At 36.6% G+C, this 19,363-nt stretch overlaps 1 protein-coding gene across 2 annotated transcripts in view; it reads right to left on the reverse strand.

Annotated features, from left to right (window-relative positions):
- Nucleotides 1-1,352: 1,352 nt before the first annotated feature.
- The window catches only part of PAXIP1 (PAX interacting protein 1), a 37,508-nt gene continuing 19,497 nt past the window's right edge, over nucleotides 1,353-19,363 (reverse strand). Inside the window, exons 7-21 of one of the 2 annotated variants that reach the window (XM_075082350.1) lie at nucleotides 16,850-17,573; nucleotides 15,934-16,028; nucleotides 14,861-14,956; nucleotides 14,398-14,535; nucleotides 12,909-13,030; nucleotides 12,162-12,346; nucleotides 11,984-12,027; nucleotides 9,358-9,425; nucleotides 8,898-9,000; nucleotides 6,301-6,469; nucleotides 4,452-4,552; nucleotides 3,066-3,200; nucleotides 2,907-2,982; nucleotides 2,281-2,341; nucleotides 1,353-1,836 (exon numbers count right to left, since the gene is read on the reverse strand). In XM_075082350.1, the coding sequence (XP_074938451.1) occupies nucleotides 1,821-1,836; nucleotides 2,281-2,341; nucleotides 2,907-2,982; nucleotides 3,066-3,200; nucleotides 4,452-4,552; nucleotides 6,301-6,469; nucleotides 8,898-9,000; nucleotides 9,358-9,425; nucleotides 11,984-12,027; nucleotides 12,162-12,346; nucleotides 12,909-13,030; nucleotides 14,398-14,535; nucleotides 14,861-14,956; nucleotides 15,934-16,028; nucleotides 16,850-17,573 (2,133 nt within the window). In that variant the 3' untranslated portion in view covers nucleotides 1,353-1,820. Of the gene's footprint in view, nucleotides 1,837-2,276; nucleotides 2,342-2,906; nucleotides 2,983-3,065; nucleotides 3,201-4,451; nucleotides 4,553-6,300; nucleotides 6,470-8,897; nucleotides 9,001-9,357; nucleotides 9,426-11,983; nucleotides 12,028-12,161; nucleotides 12,347-12,908; nucleotides 13,031-14,397; nucleotides 14,536-14,860; nucleotides 14,957-15,933; nucleotides 16,029-16,849; nucleotides 17,574-19,363 lie in introns of both variants that reach the window. The other variant, XM_075082351.1, reaches the window with a different exon arrangement.

The following is a 19,363-nucleotide window of genomic DNA, read 5'->3' on the forward strand; positions in this document are numbered from 1 at the left end:
GTTCGCTCCCACTGCAGTCCCTCCTTTTTTTATCATTTTTAAAAGTTAAAAGCATAAAATCATGTCAGCAACTTCCAACCTTAGGTCTCCACATTAAAGACTTTTCCTCAATCTATCTCATAACGAAGAGGAAACTGTATTATGGACGGCTGAACATCACACTAAGAAAAATCCTGTAACTGCTGTTACATGTACATGTACATGCTGTTACATTTGGAGAAAAGTACCATTTTCCCCCACCTTGTACCATACCTTTTTAACCTCCAATGCACCTAAAACCACCTTGAGCAAAAGTATATATAACATTCTCATTTACTACATTTTGTCACCTTACCAAAAGCCATGCTGATAAAAATGTTACCATTCTTCTTATCATCATGTTGCCTCTTATTGCTGACAACAGAAATGCCAAATACAGGAGCAAATGAGGATAGCTGAGAGACCCAGAGCCAGCAACAACAGGCAACAGGCACACTACTGACCTCCGTGGACTTCACTCACCTTGAAATTTATTCCCACTGTGTTCTTACAGCTTGAATTTGTCATTCAGTTAAGCACTTTGTTGCACTGAGGCATGGGAAAAAAAGCAACAGAAATGGTGGTCAGGTATCAGGCCGATTTACATTTTAAGCCATAACACGAAAGAGAGATTTGAAATTAGTAATTTCTCCGTAGAAAGCTTTGCATAAGCTAAAAATAACAGCTTACCTCAGATTAATGATACTCTATTTGTAAAAGCTTCTCTGTAAAATGGTTCTGCATAAAAATACAAAATGTTTGAAAAAGAATAGCGTGGTAAGTTATTGTTTAAAGTATGTTTTATCTTGTAGTTTGAATTGTTCTGCGAATGGTTCACAAGGTGCTATAATACACTTGATGCTGTACAGACAATATCTGCAATCCCCAACAGACTTCAATGGCTTGATGACCAAAGAATAAATGCTTTTAGGATAAATTTTATATCCACTAGAATCTAAACTGATAAAAATGGCAAAGTCAGATTATTAGAACTGTGTGTGTATTATGAAATACAACTGAATATAGATTTGGGAGACTGGTTTTTAATATTTATTTAGTAAAACTCACTATACAAACAGAAGTTATCACAACAGCATAATACGCAGGTTTATAGTTTCTCCTACCTTCAGGGTATTTCTTCGTTGCAGTAAAAACACATATATACATTTACAACAATTTCCCTTTAAAGCACTGGGATTTTCATATATTAAAACATACCTGGTAAAATAAGCTCAAAATAATTTTACATTGCTTGGAAAAAGATATGAGTAATTTACTCTTACCAGAGTGCCATTGTTGCACAGTATTCAAAAAAATGAACCACCACTAAAATATAGAGTAAAACATTTAAAAGTACATTTATTTAAAATGTGGGCAAAATATCAATATAAAAGAAAATAGAGTATAAGAAATAAAAATAAAGTACAAAACATTTTCATCTTCAACATCCATAATTTAATAGATAGCAAGCCCTTTGATTTTTACATCCAAATTACACTTTTGGCTGAAGTATCATCTACATTAAAATGTTTAAAAACCGGCTAATCATGATAGCTAAAGTGGGCTCTTTTAAAATGGTAGTATAATACAAAACATAGTAAATTATGTTTCAGCATAATAAAATTACACATCCTAAAAAAGATGCAGTTTATTTTTGCTTTCCTGCTTTAAACTGCTCATCATCCCTAGGAAAACAGCTGGAAAACAGCATCCACAGGAAGTTTTAGTTGCTTTGTACAATGGCTGAACAGCTAGATTTAATGCTCCAAGGATTCCGAAGCAGTAAGGCATTTTACTATCCATCAAGTAAATTTATACGTATGCTTGTTAAGAAAGAACAACTTTAAGAAATGACTGCAAAATAGAACTTACAGAAAAACATACATAAAGACAAAACCCTTACTGGTCCCTCCGCTGCATTTATTAAACAGGGTTCATAATCTTCTTCAGTAAAAAGCTATTTTCCTCATCTGCAAGTAACTCATGACAAATATTTTCCTCAGTGACAAGGTTTTTTTCCCGTTGCTTAATATTCTACTACTGTTACTTTCTGACAACCCTGCCTCCCACCTCCACTGAAGTATTTCCCATCAACAATTACACTTTGAATTTAAGCTAGGTTTCTGGATGTTGAACTACCCTCCTATCAAGCAAGCATTACACTTCCTAAAAGAGTGATAAATAAGTTGCTCCTAATCAAGAAAAACCTTTAGTAAGCCACACTTTCCAAAGCAGTGGACAGCCTTTACACAAAAAGGATATGATTCATAATCCAGTGTTTGCGTAAGTATCCCAGTCAGGACAAACTCGGCATTGTGGACATCTGAAAGTATCAAAAACATGCATACAGTTTACACCCTACACGAGGACATTCTTCCTTATCCTGCATGTGCATCAGGAGGGGTCATTCTGTACCTTTCTGCTCTTCAAGCAAAGGCTTAAGGGAGTATTGCCCACCACTAGCAGGGCCCTACTGTTAGCCATCACACATTTCACACTGCAAATACTAGACTTCCCTGTGCATGTCTTTCTTAATAAATACAGTATGTCTTGGGGTTCTACCCTGAAGTAAAAATAGCTAACATGAAAAACCCCAAATCTTTAACTAACGTAAGACAGTAATCTTGCCTCACGCAGGACTGAAGCCCCAGTCTGAAGTTGAAGCCTATCCTTCCAAAAATTTATGGTGACCTGGCCATAAAATACCTGTGTTAGAAATACCTAGCAAAGAGCTAGCACAGATTTCTCCATGGTTTGCAGGACAGACCATGTATTCTTCTATTATTACCTGAAAGCTTCAAAAGATGTCTGTACTTGTAAAATAATAATTTTTAAAAAATCAAAATAACAGCTACAGTGTTCAAATCACATTGATAGGTTATACATACCTATGCCTCTTGCAAAATATTCTCGACATAAATGAAGGTCATTTTCACAGGAAATCAAGATTATCTCCGGCAAACTCTAAACGAAAGAAACTAGTCGTAAGCTCACAATAACACAGTAAGATATTACCAGTAAATTTTAGAAAGCAACGCTCTACACACTTTATTCTGCTTATGCTCCATGAGTTTTCGAAAAGAAGGCTGTTTAGATAATACTTTTCCTCCTGCACATTCCACAATAGCTTTCATGGTGGAAAGACTGGGACAAATTCCAGGTGTAATGTAGAAATATTTTCCCTAAAAAGAGGAAAGAAATAGTAAGAAAAAACATTATTTTGTTAACTGATTTCTGCAACACATTAAGTTTTATTATCACGTGCCTCTTCTCTTACACAGTCATGGGGCAGGCTTTGTAAGCTGGTGTTAGATATCACAGCTTATGGTAACAAATTCATCAGCTGGTGAGTTGTCCTTAACTACCACTGATGATTTCCCTGGAAGGGTAAACCCACAATTCTGATAAATTTGAACAGCTTAGATGTGCCTATTTCAACACTTGTAAATAACAGCCAGGAAACCTTCAAATGACCACTGGCTAAACTACGACTCAAAAAAACCCCAAACAAACAAAGGTAACTGCAGCTTGGTAAGACATACAACAACAATGCTCCTTGTTGCTTCAAGTACAGGGACATCTCAAGTGCTGCAGAAGAACTTTCAGCTTTCAATTAATAGCCTTTTTATTAGTTCCTGACAAAAATTATCCCGCTACTTGACTGAGACTGATATAGGTGATCAGATCACAAAGTCAATCAGCTCTGTTTACCAGTTAGAAATAAAAAGCCCCTTACTATTTAGACTGCAAAACTGAGTGAAATGTAGTATTCACACTTCATGATGAAAGACACAGATTCTTATTTGTCACAGGTTGTAAAAATACCCTTTTTAGGTGGTGTGTCTCAATAAAGAGTCTCAAATTCCGTTAGGCTGAAGAATCTCTAGCAACTCGGATCTTCAGATACCTCTCTGCGCTGTAACATAATTTTAACTGGAGGTATGAAAACCATCTTGTGCCATCCCCACAACCAGCCTGGTGCTAAGTGCAGTCTTCAAAGAGACTCAGACAAGAATTCCCTGAGGCTGAAGTGCAAACTTACCCTCAGACTCTTATTTTTATGGGCAAGTGCTTTGACTATGAGGCTGGTGTTTAAAAAAAAAAGTCGTCCCTTCCATGAGTGGCATTTTACAAATAAGAGAGCGATGTTCTAAATTTTATGAGGGGACAAATAATGTTAAGTTCACTGAGCATATAGTGAGCATGTTTTGTTCACATCTACAGGATCTAGTCTCTCGGAGGGCTTAGATCCCTCCCAGCGGTGCTTAGGCAGGAAGTAGGCATAAAGCAAAAAAAAAATACAATTCACTCAAATGCTTCATGCTATATGCTAGTCTGTTTTATTGCCCTTGGCTACAAAAGCTGTGGTCCCAATGCTGAAAACATTAGGCTGAAAAACTCCAACTATTTAAATGCTCTTTTAAACTGCATACCTTGAACAGTGGAGCTACTTGTGCTCTCTTTAGAGACTCCTCTAAACTAAAGCAGAAGAGCACCTCAGCTTCAGCATCTCTGAGCACAAAGTTCTGTTCATCTGAAAAGGAAAGACTGATGATGTAATGCATGAAAGACAAAAACATCCATATAACCCAGGATCTAATCTGATCAGAAAACTTTGGTGGCAGAGTTACTCTAAATGTCAAATAGACATTAATTATAACATTATTACAACACTGTCTTTTATTAGATGCCTTACAAGGATGACCCATGATTACCTGGAGAATAAAACTGTGCACTTTACACTTGTGTATCTAGCAATAACGACTGTCCTATAAAGCCCCTTTTTCTATTTCTATTTCTATTATTGGAGGACCTTGCAAACTTTTATTTGTTGATTATCTACAAACAAGGAGCAGAACTTCAATTAAGTTGAAGTTCAGATCACTGTGACAACCTATGGGAGCCCAGAAACTGTCTTCAACTCTTCAGGCAGCCTTAACAGAGCAAACTTCCCATCTGTTTCCCTTGTCCTGTTATTCAGCTATTTTTCCTTTTTTATTAGGGATGGAATTTCAGTCTAACTGCATCTTTCCACAAAAAACTACGTCAAAGCTATTTCTAAATCAGATTTCATTCAAAGCACCTAAGTTTAAAGAACAAAAACGTTTTCTATGGAGAACAAATTGGTCTTTCCAAGGACAATTTTGACAACCTGAAAGAGATGGTGTTAATGTTCTTCCATGAACGAATGAAAACCAGTAGGGTAACTTTTCTCAACAACTGCCATCATTGTACTACACACAAAAGCAAAGGCAGCCCATTACCTACAGATCTACTGAATTTCAATGGACAAGTCCAAGATCAAGTCGTCCTTCTAAATCCCCAGACCTTCTTTACCTTGTAATAGCTTTCAGATGGATTGATTTCTCAGTTCACCATTGCTGAACTGAGCAAGTTGCCTCCTCCAGATTTACAAACATGTTCTCTGGTTTATTGGTTTTTATTATCCATAGATTTAAATCTTTGCAATGGTCATGCAGCAATGTTATACATTTGCTCCTTACAAACAAATTATATAAAAAGCATAAAACAATCATAAAACAAATAATCAGGCTTTAACAAGATTTTCTTCAGATCCAACATCCTTGTCAATCACACCAAAACCATCTGTTTTGTTATCTTCAGCTGTCAACACAAAAGCAGTGTAAGCACTGAGTTGGTATCTTCCAACACCATTATGGTACTAGACTAACTAACTTCAATTACTTAAATGCATTTTTGTATGTATTTCCAACAGCAGCTTAGTGCTTTATATTTTAGAAAAATTACTAAAATCAAAAGCATTTGGGGCTTAAAGAGTAATGTAACCACAGGTAAAAATCTGCAAATATCTATACAAGAAAGAAATCAAACCAACCTTTAAAAGTTTGCTTTAGGGTGATTAAATGGTTGGGTTTTTTTACTTCATTTAATGCAATGAAACTGTATTAAATCACATGAAAACTAAACAAAACGAAACGTCCCATTGAAAGAGAATATAATACAATGCATCATTTCTTATGACAGCTTTATTTAACAATACCAACATAACCTTCTACCTCAAGTGAAATACAAACTAGCTGCTAGTACAATTGTTTAAACATAACATGTATTCTGAACTATGCTAGTCGGATCTGATGTAGACTTAAAATCTCTGCTTTCAAAACCGAACTCTAGAAATGGCAAGAAACGCTAAATTCAGAAGTCTGAACAACAAAGTGGATCTAAATATGCATTCCATCTTTGCACACTTAAATCAACAAACCTTATATTACTAGAGAAGTTGACGCTGGTTTAACTTACCGACAAACTTCTGGCATTTAAAACACTCTTCTAACCACTCTGGAGTTACTATGTGCTTCACTACAGAAATTGCTGTCAGGAACTTGACAGTCCGGGTCACTTTACTGGCAATTAAGTGGGTGCATTTCTGGGCAGATTCTGCTACTTCACCTCCAAGGATATACAGTTTCTGAAAATTGTACAAAACACAAATCAGAATGGAATAGTCCTTTAAAAACTGGAGGGAAAAAAAAGAAGAATCTTAACATCACCATCAAATAAAGATAAGCTCCTAATGAAAGAGTAAATACAGGACATTTCTGTATTACAGTCATCCCTAACGCCGATTGATTTTGACAGAATTTACAGCCATTGAAAATCCAAATATTTCCAGACATAAATTTCATCTGGCAAGACTGAAAGCTACATTCTGCTTCTGCAGTTTTTTGGTTTGGGGTTGTGGGTTTTTTAACCAAGGAAATAACTGCGAGACACAAATTAAGGCTGCCCAGAGAGGTGGGGGAGTCACCATCACTGCAGGTATTTAAAAGACATGTAGATGCGGCACTTCAGGGCATGGTTTAGGAGACATGGTAGCATTGGGTTGACGGTTGGATGTGATGATCCTAGAGGTCTCTTCCAACCTTAATGGTTCTATGATTCTATGATTTCTTTTTAAATGAAACATGCTATTAAATTTAAGTAAGCAGAAAATGTAATAATTTTGCTCTTTTCTATGGAAGGTATAATATACACTGTAGCTACAGTAATCTTAATTTTGCTAGTCTTTTCTTCAAAAAGAAAAGCTTCTAATGAAAAACGTGTTCTTTAAATGTCCTAGTTCCATATGTATTTTATTTTTCATGATACTGAGCAACTAACCTTTTTTCCTTGGTTTAAGCTACCAAACCCAAACTAACTCATCACAGTTGCTATCTTGTCAGTCAAGATACACATCATTATCTGAAGGCATTAGTAATATAACTAACCAACTGGTGACACACAGTAAATTACCATAGGTGTTAGTTACAAATAAAGGTTGCTTCCTCCCATAAAAATCTAAAGAATGAAAAAATATTTGGATAACTTTAGTTATCTATGCGCCATGAATTTCTGGTTTTCTTTGACAAGCAGTTTGTACAAATAAAAAACCCACCAATATGTTTAAGTATAAATATTGAACATATGAAGGTACTCTGCTGCTCTGATAATAAGGAACAAGTAGGATAGACAGGGACAAAGTTTTAAACTTCTTTACTGTGCTGGCTTACTTTGACAGTTTCCATAGAGATGATACACAAAAGTATTAGTGAATGACACTGAACCTCTCTACTATTTATTTCTTTCAGGTTTGTATAAACACACGTATGAAAGGCAAAGGCTGCTATTTCTATAGTTAATACATGTTCCCCTCAAAGTCTGTATGCCTGTGAGTGCAGATCTTGCAAGCTTTCCCTTCTGATGGTCAAGGAACCCTTTGGGCATACAGGAAAAAAGACTACCCCTTCATCTCAAGATGATGAGAAGTATCCAGCCTCATCCAGGTATCCAAACTCTGAAAGGTCTTGACGGTATCATCACTGCCACGTTCAGATCCAACTTCACAAGCCTTAAGGCTGAAGTTCATTTTTTTAAATATTTCTGAGCCATATTTGTTACCAAACAGATTCTCCATATAATTAACCCACAACCAACATGACAGAAAATGAGGAGCTGACACTGGAACTTTATGGAATATAGTAAAAAATATTTTATGCTCCTAATTATTTAATATCAAGCTTTAAATGCAAACACTGTAAGGGAAGAAAACTCTGAAGTCCAACTACTTTAAAAACAAGTATAGGTATAATAAAGAAGATATTAGATATTTTTGAGCACACTGAAGCGATGCTTATTATTAAAACTTGTAGCTGACTCAAACTAGGCCTCATTTACTTTTGATTATCTGGAGCAGGCATCAGTGGCACGATCTTTCATGCACTACTGAGATCAGCAGTTAAAAAAACCCTGTGCCTCAAATCTCAGCCAACATGTGAAAAATAGCGTAAATGAAGGGCTCTTTTGGAACAAAGATTGAGTAATTATTAAGGTTAAAGGAATTATTGTATTATTATACCATTAAAAGAATGTTATAAGTTATTTAGAGTTAAATTTTGGGACAGCTTTATTAGGGAACAGAACAAAATCTCCACAGGATCTTCTTGCCTCACCCCTGCCATAAGCTTTGTCATCAGCTTTCTTTGAAGCATTTGGCATTAACAGATAGCAACTATGCTAGAAGCAGCTTGGGTCTTGTCCAGTACAATCATCACTACTTTTCTCACCTAAATTCAGTCATGAAGTTTGCTGATACAGAAATAAATGTTGAAGGGGCTTTCTTGCTTCTTAAAACAATCATACGTAAAGAAAAAACAAGTAGCACAGACGTATGAAGTAGGACCTAAAGCAGAACAGTTACCAAATAAAACTCGTTTCACATAAACCTACACTCTAATCCCAGTAAGTATGGGTTTTTATCCACTAGATGTATGCTAATCGAGTCTTAGTAAAAATTCAACATCAAGAAAAAAGTTATCATTGTTTGTATGTAGTTCACAAGAGATAGGCATGAAAGTCACCTTAATGTACTGTTGAACTTGCATAGGTTCAAATCCTGTGAAGAGCACCATCGGTGTCAATTCTGGGGTGAGTTTTTTAGTAGGTGGTGGCAGGTCTTCAATCCTACAAAATACATCAGATTGTGAAGTTTGGGCCCAAAGCTGTAGTATTATTTTAGAACTAGACAAGCACACTCTTGCAACTTTTACCATTAGAAATACTCAGATGAATGAGAAATAGGCAAGATCAATCATCTTCTGAAGAAAAAATTTCTATGCTGAGAACAGGACACATCCTCCTGTTTATGTTCTCTCCCAATTCTCTCACTACTTCCCTCTAGTTATTTTATTCCTGCCAGTTGAGTAGCTGGCAATAGGCAAAAAACATTGCCAGTTAGTTCAATTTGCACGCACAGGACAGAACTTTTTCTGGAGAAAAGAAAATTAAGGACTACCATCACTGATTGCTTGCTATTCTTACCTTGCTCTTTTGGAAGATGGCTGAAGACTGGATTCATTTTGCTTTGGTTTCAAAGGCAACCTCACACCCTGAAATTAGATCATACATATGGTTTGTATCCGAATCGAGCAGGAAAACCAACTTCTATTCTGAAAGATGAGAACTACACACTGATATTCTGAGACTATATTAAAATTAAACAGAAATGAGAGAGACATACTAGTGAATGCATACTGGTGTACCTACTGCTTACACAACTGACTCAAGCAAAGCTGAGCATTAACCAAAAGTTATGTAATCATTTATGTGAACACCAAATAAAGTATTGTGGAACTTTTTTTCCTTTAAATAAATCTGATAATCATCAATGGAAATCCCAAATAATTAAATGAGATCAAAAAACCTGTCCATTTGTTAAATACATGGAGGCTACAATATTCTTTCAGGCGCTTAAGTATCAACAGAAAATACTGGCACCTGCGCTTTAAACACTCAAGCTCCCTGACCAAATAAACAGAAGCTCCAGTGGACGCTCAGGGTCTCACTTGATAGACATTCCCACCTCCCCAGTACTAGATCAGCCACTAGAGCATTCACCCAGGAGTAAAGAAATGTAGCTTTTAGGCTCTCCCTGGCCTGAGTTACTTGAAACCACAGCTCTCACTTGCAGGAGCATGTGACATCTATTCCTTTTTAGCCTTCAAATCTGCACCTGAAATTCAGTGAGGAATGTTACAGGCATACGACCAGAAAGTCAGGCAGCATTATTCCAGCCTCGCTGTGAGGATGGTCCTTTGGGAAGAACGGGCCACAGGGGTTTGTTCCCTGCTCTCAGGGACATGCGTTTCTATGCCAGACAATCACTAGTAAGAGCAGCTGGAAAGAAAAGCACACGCGCTCACTTTTTGATAGACATTTCAGCTATGAAAATGCAAAAGGTAGATGACATCAATGCTGTCTGATAGACAGCTGTCCTCAGAAGAGGACCCCATACTTTACATCCCAAGACAAATACAAACACCTACTGTGAAGGCAGTGAGGTGCCTTGTCTGACACTTCCTTCCGCATGCCCGGCATTTTCTATTAACAAATCATATTCCTCATTTGTGGGCATCCTGAGGGGAGCTGGACAAGATTACCTCCAGAAGCCCTTTTGATCTAAGTTACAAGATTCTCACTTCACACAGGCAAGAAGGGTCCCCGTATAGTAAATACAGAAAAGGAGGTACTAAATTAGGCTTTCTGAGCCCAAAGTTCTCTCCATTTGCCACGTAAGACAAAACACGGGCCACCACCTGGTCTGACTGAGTCATACAAAGGCGGCACATGCCTGATTTTAACATGAGCTGAACTGCAGTGTGGACACAAAGGGTGGTGGTAACAAATCCAGAATTGAGTTACTTAAAAGCTATTTTAAATACTAATAGTGCATACTGAATCTCTTCAAGGATTTTTTCCTCCTTCAGGAAAATACGAAGTACGTGAATTTTTAAAGGCAGTTAATTTCCTAAAAATTAGTTTCCTGTGGGCACACAAAACAATTCCACAGGGGTCTATAAGAGGACTTTTTCAAACTTAGGGCCAGGGATACAGTACTGGCTATTTCTAAAGCTGAAAGGTATTAAAACAACAAATAGTGCAAATTAAGTTGTAATTAAGTTACTAAGCTCCTCTTTTCTGAAGAGTATACAAACAACTGAGATAAGAAGCGATTCAGAACACAGGATGTATGGCAAAATGCTTTTATGCAATATAGTAAGTTATCTGAGTCATCTGTTGTACAAATGAACTGACAGCTCACTAGCTCAAATTGGAATTTACCTATGTGAAGACAGACACTATGAAAACAGTTATCAAGTATAAATCTGAAATGGGAAGAGAATTTACAATACAAAAAACTGAAATAGTTTTCCGCATATTCAGAACAAGGAAACAGTTCAGAAGATAAGTTGCAGTTTCCACCTCAGCTCACACCTGTTTTGCATGTTTCACAGAATGCACTACATGACAAAAACTAAATGCTTTGTATCTTTTTTAAGGTACATTCTTTGTATCCTTACTGTTGTTCATTTACACTACTATTACTTCCAGGGTTATCAACTACACTTTTTAAAGCAAGACATATTTTTAAATTATAAAATATATGGTATATATGTCCATGGTTTAAGTTCTTAGAATATTTCAAAGAGATGATATAAAGTAGTTGCACACCCTTAATTTACATTATCTATCCTATTTAAAATTTAGTCGATATTCTCACAAAATTCTTACTGACTTTTGGTGCTCTGCCTTAAAAACTCTTATGTGGACTGATTTTCAGTGTTAGGTACTGACTCAAAAATTACTAAGCCCTTTGTAAAGATCTGATGTAAAAACTGAAGAGTGAAGCACTAGCCCACGATGTCTCAAAAGTAACCTGATTTTGTGTATGACAGTGCATGTTCTTAGTTCTGCGTAAGATTATTTCTCAGATTTCTCAAAATAAAATAGAGAGAACACTAGCAGGAAGTACAGCCAGGAGGTTCAGTACGGGTCTGTGTAAGTCCCTCTGGCATGTTGTTCACACCACATACAGATGTTCACACATTAAAAGCCCTAAAGAGTAATCTTATAAAAATAGCTGTATATATACTGTAACTCAACATACCATTAGAAGTTCTGGTGATACCTTTAACGGGACTCTCCAAGCATCTAGGAAATGAAGAACAAGACAAAAATGAAACCATTGCAAAGTTATTTATCACAGAAGAAACATGCTTCTGTTGATTAAGCAGGTAGTTATATAAATGCTACAGAACACAGGATTTTGGGTCTGAAACTCTTACCCAGAAGGTTTAGCACTAGATGTTGACTGGGAGACAGTGGATCTTGAAGACTGAATACTGTATACCGACTGTGCTGTATCTGCCGTAAAGCTTCAAAATTTCCTAGCAGTATGTCACAGAGCCACTGCGCATTTACACAAGGTATTCTCCACTCTTTAGCCTTCTCGTACTTCAAGCCATTGGGCCTTATTGTTCAGAGGTGAAGAAAAAATAATTATATTTCAATAAAACATGTAAAATAGCATTTTCTAATTAAAAACCTGAAATACCAATATTCCTCTGTTGGCCTATTATCTGTTTTAATTGTGACAAAGTAGATAATCGGAAAAAATACTTTTTGCTTTACATGCTAGAACAAGTCAATTACAGGAGCATTTCTGTCCCAAATGGAATCAAGTTAGACCTGGCTTTAACTCAATTTTCCCTCCCCCAATGTTTTAAAGCAATGATTAAAAAAAAGGTATTTTACTTAGAGATGATTTAAGTCAGCATCACTTATAAAATATTGTAAAACAGGGAAATTAGAAATTACTTTTCTTTTGTCTGTCTTCAGAAGGCCAAATTTATAATGTAAGAGTGTAGTAATTTAGTTCAAGAAATAACATCACTGAGTTTATTGCTATCAAATCACAAAATTGATTAAAATTAACATTCTTATAATGAGATGTAATTAGCACCTCATCTTAAGAAAAGCACTAACTGGCAACAGGCAACTGAGAATGAGTACTGCAGAGGTAAACCACTTACTCTTTACAGATGAGAACTGTATTGCTGCGACACAGATAGCCTGTGTATTTGGCACCTGCTAGGTAGGCCATTAGTTTGAGGTCATCTCTGTCACTATCAACAAATCCAGTCACAGAGATTATCTACAGAGAGAAAGAGACAGTTACAATTAACTGAACACAGATGGTACTTACAGAACACTCCTGTTGAAAATATTTTCCTGTTATTAACTTCTTTACATTACAATGACATATAGAGTATCATAACTATGGCACATAGGCACTTAATTAAAAGACAGCTTGTAGGATACATAAAGTACAATTTAAAAGTGATTTGTTTATACATAAACATTTCAGGTTTCCAGCACTAGTTCTGACTCAGGAAGAATCATTTTCATTCTGCTGTCAGTTTTTTCTCATTTACAAGGACTACAGTTTTACTATGAAAGAGCTCACAGCTAGTTTTCTTCTCACATGTCTCACCTCTTTCTGCTGCTGCTGTTTATATTCAGGGAGACAGAGAAACACTTAGACTTACTTGCCCTACTCTACTTTTAAAAATCTCCTGACCGCTCTGCTCTACCTTGCCATGAAGCCAAATAAACTGTGCCAGCCAATCACAGGTGGTGAACTGTAATTCCACCTCTCCTGTTCTTATCCTTAGTCTTGCCAGGTTTTCGTTTTTGCCATTCTCTCCTTTTATTTAGAAGAAGGCAACAACAGTTCTGTTATTGATAATAAACTACATTTATTACATTAGATATTACATTTACTACTAACCGCTGTGTTCACATGCATATTTTTATATTCCACTTTACCCAGACTTCTGTTTCTTTTTGTGCCTTTCACAACAGGCTAGTAGCAAGGCCATCATCCTGTATGTCTGCATCCAGCACACAGAAATCCAATGCCAAGACATACTTCAGCATCTTGTTTTATGTTGCATGGTGTATTTCAAGATGCATCCCATTCAACTGCAAGTTTATGTCTCAACCCCACAAAATTCAGCTTCCCCATTGCTCCTCATTGCACAGGCTACTGGAACTGTGACCTCCTATTCTCTGATTAACAGCACAGGCTTACTTTTATGGTATTTGCTAGGTATTGACCCAGAAAAAGAAAAAGCCACAAAAAATCCCCTCAAAATATTGGGTGATGGTAAAGGAAGCGTACACGGTTAAATGTGCTGTTAGTGAAAAGCTATGCCACTTGGATTCCTGCCATCTTGCTACGTATAACTCACGTAATCTTTGCACCTCAGTTTCTAAGAGAATAATTCATAAACACTGGTGTTACTCCTCACCACTCAGAACTTAGTAAGACTTGCAAAGCACTGTGAATCACCCAGTACTATGCACCACATTAACACAGGACCTTGAGATTAACGGAAGCTTTTCTTCTGAGACAAAAGAAATGTGTATTCTTGTTTGAGTAAGCACTTTCTAGCTATATTTTAATAATGCTCACGTAATGAACCAAGCATTTGTTAGAAGTAAGCTTTTTCTTCTTACATGTTGAGAGCATGGCTTTCCTCCTGGTGGAAATGCCACTGGAAAATGAAGGGCTCGATGAGGTGGTACCATTTTCTTCTTCTTCAAGATTGAGTTCAGCCAATGTGCTGTAATACATCTCTTCCTTTCTCTTAAAGCCTATGAACACATGCACAAATAGCTTTTAAAAATCAAAATACATCTTTATTTTATTTTAACCTTTTTCTACAGTACAAAGCTATGATTTTAATCGTTTGTTTTTCTCTACTTCTTCAGGATCCTTCTTCTCACAGCATCTTCCTCAGTGTTCTCTGGAATAAATCTACTACACACATTATGAAAGTTTGTTATATCATAAACCACAAATCATAAAAAAGCACCTCATGAAAAACTTCAATTTTATACTTACGATCTAAGCATTAAGTCTGCTACCTTTCCAGCAATCAAAGGAAAGCACGCATGAACACGTTACTAGTTTGCTTACCTGCGCATACATGTTACTGACTTGGCTTTCACAAAGAAGATGCGTACATCTGCTTGTAAGAGTAGGGTCCACTGTCCCACCATGTGCCTGAATGATCTGGTAAGAGAACAAACCCAAATCTTCTAATATATGTAACAATTTTAAAACTACCCTAAGAAACAAACAGTCTGAAATTCAAGTCTACTCTTTAGGACACTGCCACCATTAGCACCATTTCACTGAATAGTTACCCCCCCAAAAAAAGGTTTGTTATCTAGCTTAAAACGTTTTTGAAAAAAAAAAAAAAAAAAAAAAAAAGGAGAAAACAAAATTAAATATGCGTCTTTTCTTGCTACAAAAAGACTATTTTTTTTAGACTCAATTAAAAAAAACACAAATAAAGATATATAAACAAAAATAACCCTTCTCATGTTTTTTATTTTTGCAGTATAACTATTAAACAATTTTTCATGAACTATTCAATTCTATCTCAGCAATAAACACAAGTGCTGTTAAAAATGTCAACAGCTTACTTGATTATGCAAAATTGTAGGGAAAATTCAACTATAAAATCCATCAGAAGTTTCTGAAGAACATCAAAGTCCTCTCATTTAGGAAAGGATACAATCAGATTTTTCTGAAAAATAGAAGTTGGCAAAAAATAGAAACACTCTATTCCTCCATCTTATTCACTCAGGTGGATACCTCACAGGCTACTAAATGCCAAAATTATATGCAAAAAAAGGAGTCTTTTTACACAACCAAGTTAAAGATAGAGAGCAATGCAATATTACATTTGTGGCACTACAGCTGCCTGACGAATAGCATAGATAGTTGGGAAATAGTTAAGGCTATAATTCATTCAGCCAGTGTTCTGACTAAAGACCTAATTCAACTAGGCTGCATATCTAAAGCATTTTTGTTACTTTTGCTCGTCAGCTGCAGTTGAATAATGTTTTTTAGGTTGTAACGCAAACATTACACAAAAGGATGCCTAAAAGTGAACAGTGCTGAAATACTTCCAATCATTCCTTTTAGGATTTAGTTACTATGACATTACGTTATAGTTCTTTAAAAATACAGCAGAATCTTACCCGTTTCCAGGTCGCTAACAGCTGTTTGTCAGACATCTGTTCTGGGTAATCAGCAATTGCAAAGACACAGCCCAGTAGGAAATACTCTTCTGGAACTGGAATAGTTTGGCACACAAAAGAACAAAAGATTAAATACTTACAAGCCTGAACAGTTCATCTCAGAATATATTTGCTACACTCATCTTTCGTATTACCGGGTCATAAACTTCACTGAATTTTGAAGTAAATCTTTCTTGGAAAAAGTAGGATCCAAGATTTCAAAGCTGACAGCCACATATAACGGCACAGTTCAGCCCAGGGTTTTTGTTCTGAGTGGTTTTTCTTCCTGAAGGAAGGGGGGCTAAAGGGGTTGAAGGAAGGAGCACCAGAAGGAAAACATAAGACAACTTACTTTTTTATATACATCAGCTATGAAGAGTCAAAACAATCAAAAAGCTTTCAGTTCTACTAGCGTAGAGAGAATTCAAAGCAAGCTACGACAACTTCCTATCTGATAATGAATCCTCATTAATTTAACAGTATTTCCAAAATTTAAGCTGTCTTTCCAGTTTTTACCCTCCTTGAAAGCTTTCCCTTTCCCCTCTTCCAAAGGAAAAAAATAAATTTAAAAAATTGATGATATGCACAGACTAACTATGTTCTCATAGCATAATTTATATCTAAGTGGCATAAAGTATATATTTGAAAAGAGAAAGTTCTCAGTGCTCTCATGCTTTTCGGATTTCTTGCTGATCCTTAGTTATAATTTTAATATGTTTGCCTAAAAATTAGTAAAATGGGTCCCACACTATGAATGGCATTTCTAAGTCTTACAATCCCATACTGTAAACATGGCATTAATTTTTTATATTCTAATCTACATTATGTCATGTCATTATCAACTTTTTTCCAGGATCAGAAGGCAATAGTTACTAACTCTCCACTGCTGGATCGTGTCCAAAAAGCGGCTGCTGTTGCAGTTGTTGCTGTTGCTGCTGGTGGTGCTGTGGCTGCTGGGCTGCAACTTGATGCTGTAGTGCTTGAGACGTCTGAGTTAAGTGTTGTGTCGCCTGGTTCTGCATTTGCTGTTGCTGATGCTGTTGGTGTAATCGCTGCAAGTGCTGCTGCTGCAATTGCTGCTGCTGCATTTGCTGCTGCTGGTGCTGCAGCTGCTGTTGTTGCAGATTCTGTTGCTGTAGCTGCTGCAATTGCTGCTGCTGTAGCTGCTGCTGCTGCAACTGATGAAGTTGCTGTTGCAAAGCATGCTGCTGCTGGAATTGGAGCTGCTGCTGAGGACGGTGTAGCTGCTGTTGCGCGTGTAACTGCTGCTGTGGAAACTGAAGCTGCTGTTGTGCGAACTGGTGCTGCTGATGAACTTGCTGTTGCTGTTGTGAAAACTGATGAGGCTGTTGCTGTTGGAAAGACTGCTGGGAAATCTGGGGTTGTTGCTGCTGCTGCTGTTGTAGCTGCATAAGTTGTTGAGGTTGAAGGTGTAAAAGAGGATGGTGCTGTTGTTGCTGTGCTTGATGTGACTGCTGTAATAAATGTGTCTCTGGTGTTAGTTTCACTTGACTAAACAGCACCGCATTTGGATGTCCCTGTTGGCTATGATTTACTTGTTGTTCTAAACTTTTTGTAGGTGCTGAAAGTGATTGTAATATCTAGAAAACAAAGATTAGTTTTGTGACCTTTTTGTTGTCATTCAGTTTTAAAAATATTTAAAGAACTACTGGGAAAATACAATTCTCAAAAGAAAAGAACCCTATGCTTAAATACATTGCGAGCACAATAAAAATCTTTAACTGTTACTAGCAAAATGAAAAGACAGGACTTACACATAGAAAAGCTCAGAGCTACACATGGCTCCTAATAAAAGGCAATGCACATTTTAGGAAAATATAAGATTCAAACCCATCCCTCCATTACTGATGGTAACTCCAATAGCATTATGACTATTAGCACTATATTAATAAATACAATGATCAACTCAACCAACTATAATATTCATTTTACAATCCTCTTGGCCCGTTAAGGTCAAAGTTTAGTTCCATGGTCTCATTTTCTTTAACTTAGAAATTGCTAATAATGCCTCTATACTAATTAGTGGTGTTTGAAACATGGGAACTGAATACAACCTTGCTTTCTTTTGAACCCGTTCAGGAATATTCAGCTCTATTTTTTAAACTGAATCCCAAAACACAAAGAAAAACACCGATCACTAGTAGCACTCATTGAGCACTAATAGTTTCTCAGGGAAAAAAAACCCTAACTAACCCATACATATGAATAGTAGATTTTAGATTTATACAGAGTGCTGAAGAAATCTGGAGTTTAATTTCATTTTTAGATTTATAATTCAGTGTTAAGGGAAAAATCATTTCACTCTAAGCAGACTCAAGTTAGCAAGTGAATTTTTAAAGCATCAGAAAAGGGAAAATTAGGCAAATTCCTAATAGATTAGGATGAGTTCTATATATTTGTTAAAATATTTTAATACGAACTACCTATTAAAAATTAGAAGGAGCAATAGGAAGCTCTAGACTCGCCATCCATAAAGTCTTTTAAACATGAAATCAGCTTTGGTGAATGCTGCAAAGCTTGTTTCCTTCACCCACACCATTTCACCACATACAGTGTAAACTTCAATGGTGTGGGTGCGCGAGACGAATCAAAGCACATCACTGAAACACAAAGCCAATTAACTGTAACCTCTCAGTGAGACGTCCATCAACTCTTCATCAGAGGTGGCTCAAGTGTGTTTTACAATGCACTTCAAAACATCTAGGGTTTCATCTAAGTAATTTTGATGTTGTCCGTATGGCATACATTTACAACCACGATTATCAGTGCATCACCCATCATTAAGGTCTAGACAGCACCACAGTATAAACATTCAATAACTAAAAATAACATAGACAAAAAGAATGTTTCCGTGGCTCAGTATGAGATCTTCATGCTGCTCTCCACAAAAAGTCCCAAAAGTCAAAATTACAGAAGCTTCAGGACACGTATTTCAAAATAAAGGGATAAAACTTTCAAAAGTATCCTAGGGCTATGTTCAGAAAGTAAGTTCGTACCTGCACAATGCCATTCAGCAGAAATCTGAAGTTCAAATTAAACCTGAACTTTCCAAGATGGTGCACCAAGAATGGAATCCACCCAAAACTGGTACTCAAGCAGGATACAAAGTACAATTTAACCTAGCCAGAGGGAAGTTGTAAGGAAAAAGCTAGAATTGGTATTCCCCCCTCTAGGAAGCAGATTCACTATTCTAATACAAAAGCTTTTCTCCACGTGCTGGAGCCAGCACGGTGACCTACACAGCAGCCTGATACCGGATTGAGAACAGCCCTTGCACACCATAGTTAAGTCCCTAGTCTAACAGACTTTTGGAGGACAAAAGTCTAGCCGAAGCATGATACCATCAACTGCTCTATAAATACTACTTACA

Source organism: Phalacrocorax aristotelis, chromosome 2 (assembly GCF_949628215.1).
Source record: "Phalacrocorax aristotelis chromosome 2, bGulAri2.1, whole genome shotgun sequence".
Classification (NCBI taxonomy): Eukaryota; Metazoa; Chordata; class Aves; order Suliformes; family Phalacrocoracidae; genus Phalacrocorax; species Phalacrocorax aristotelis.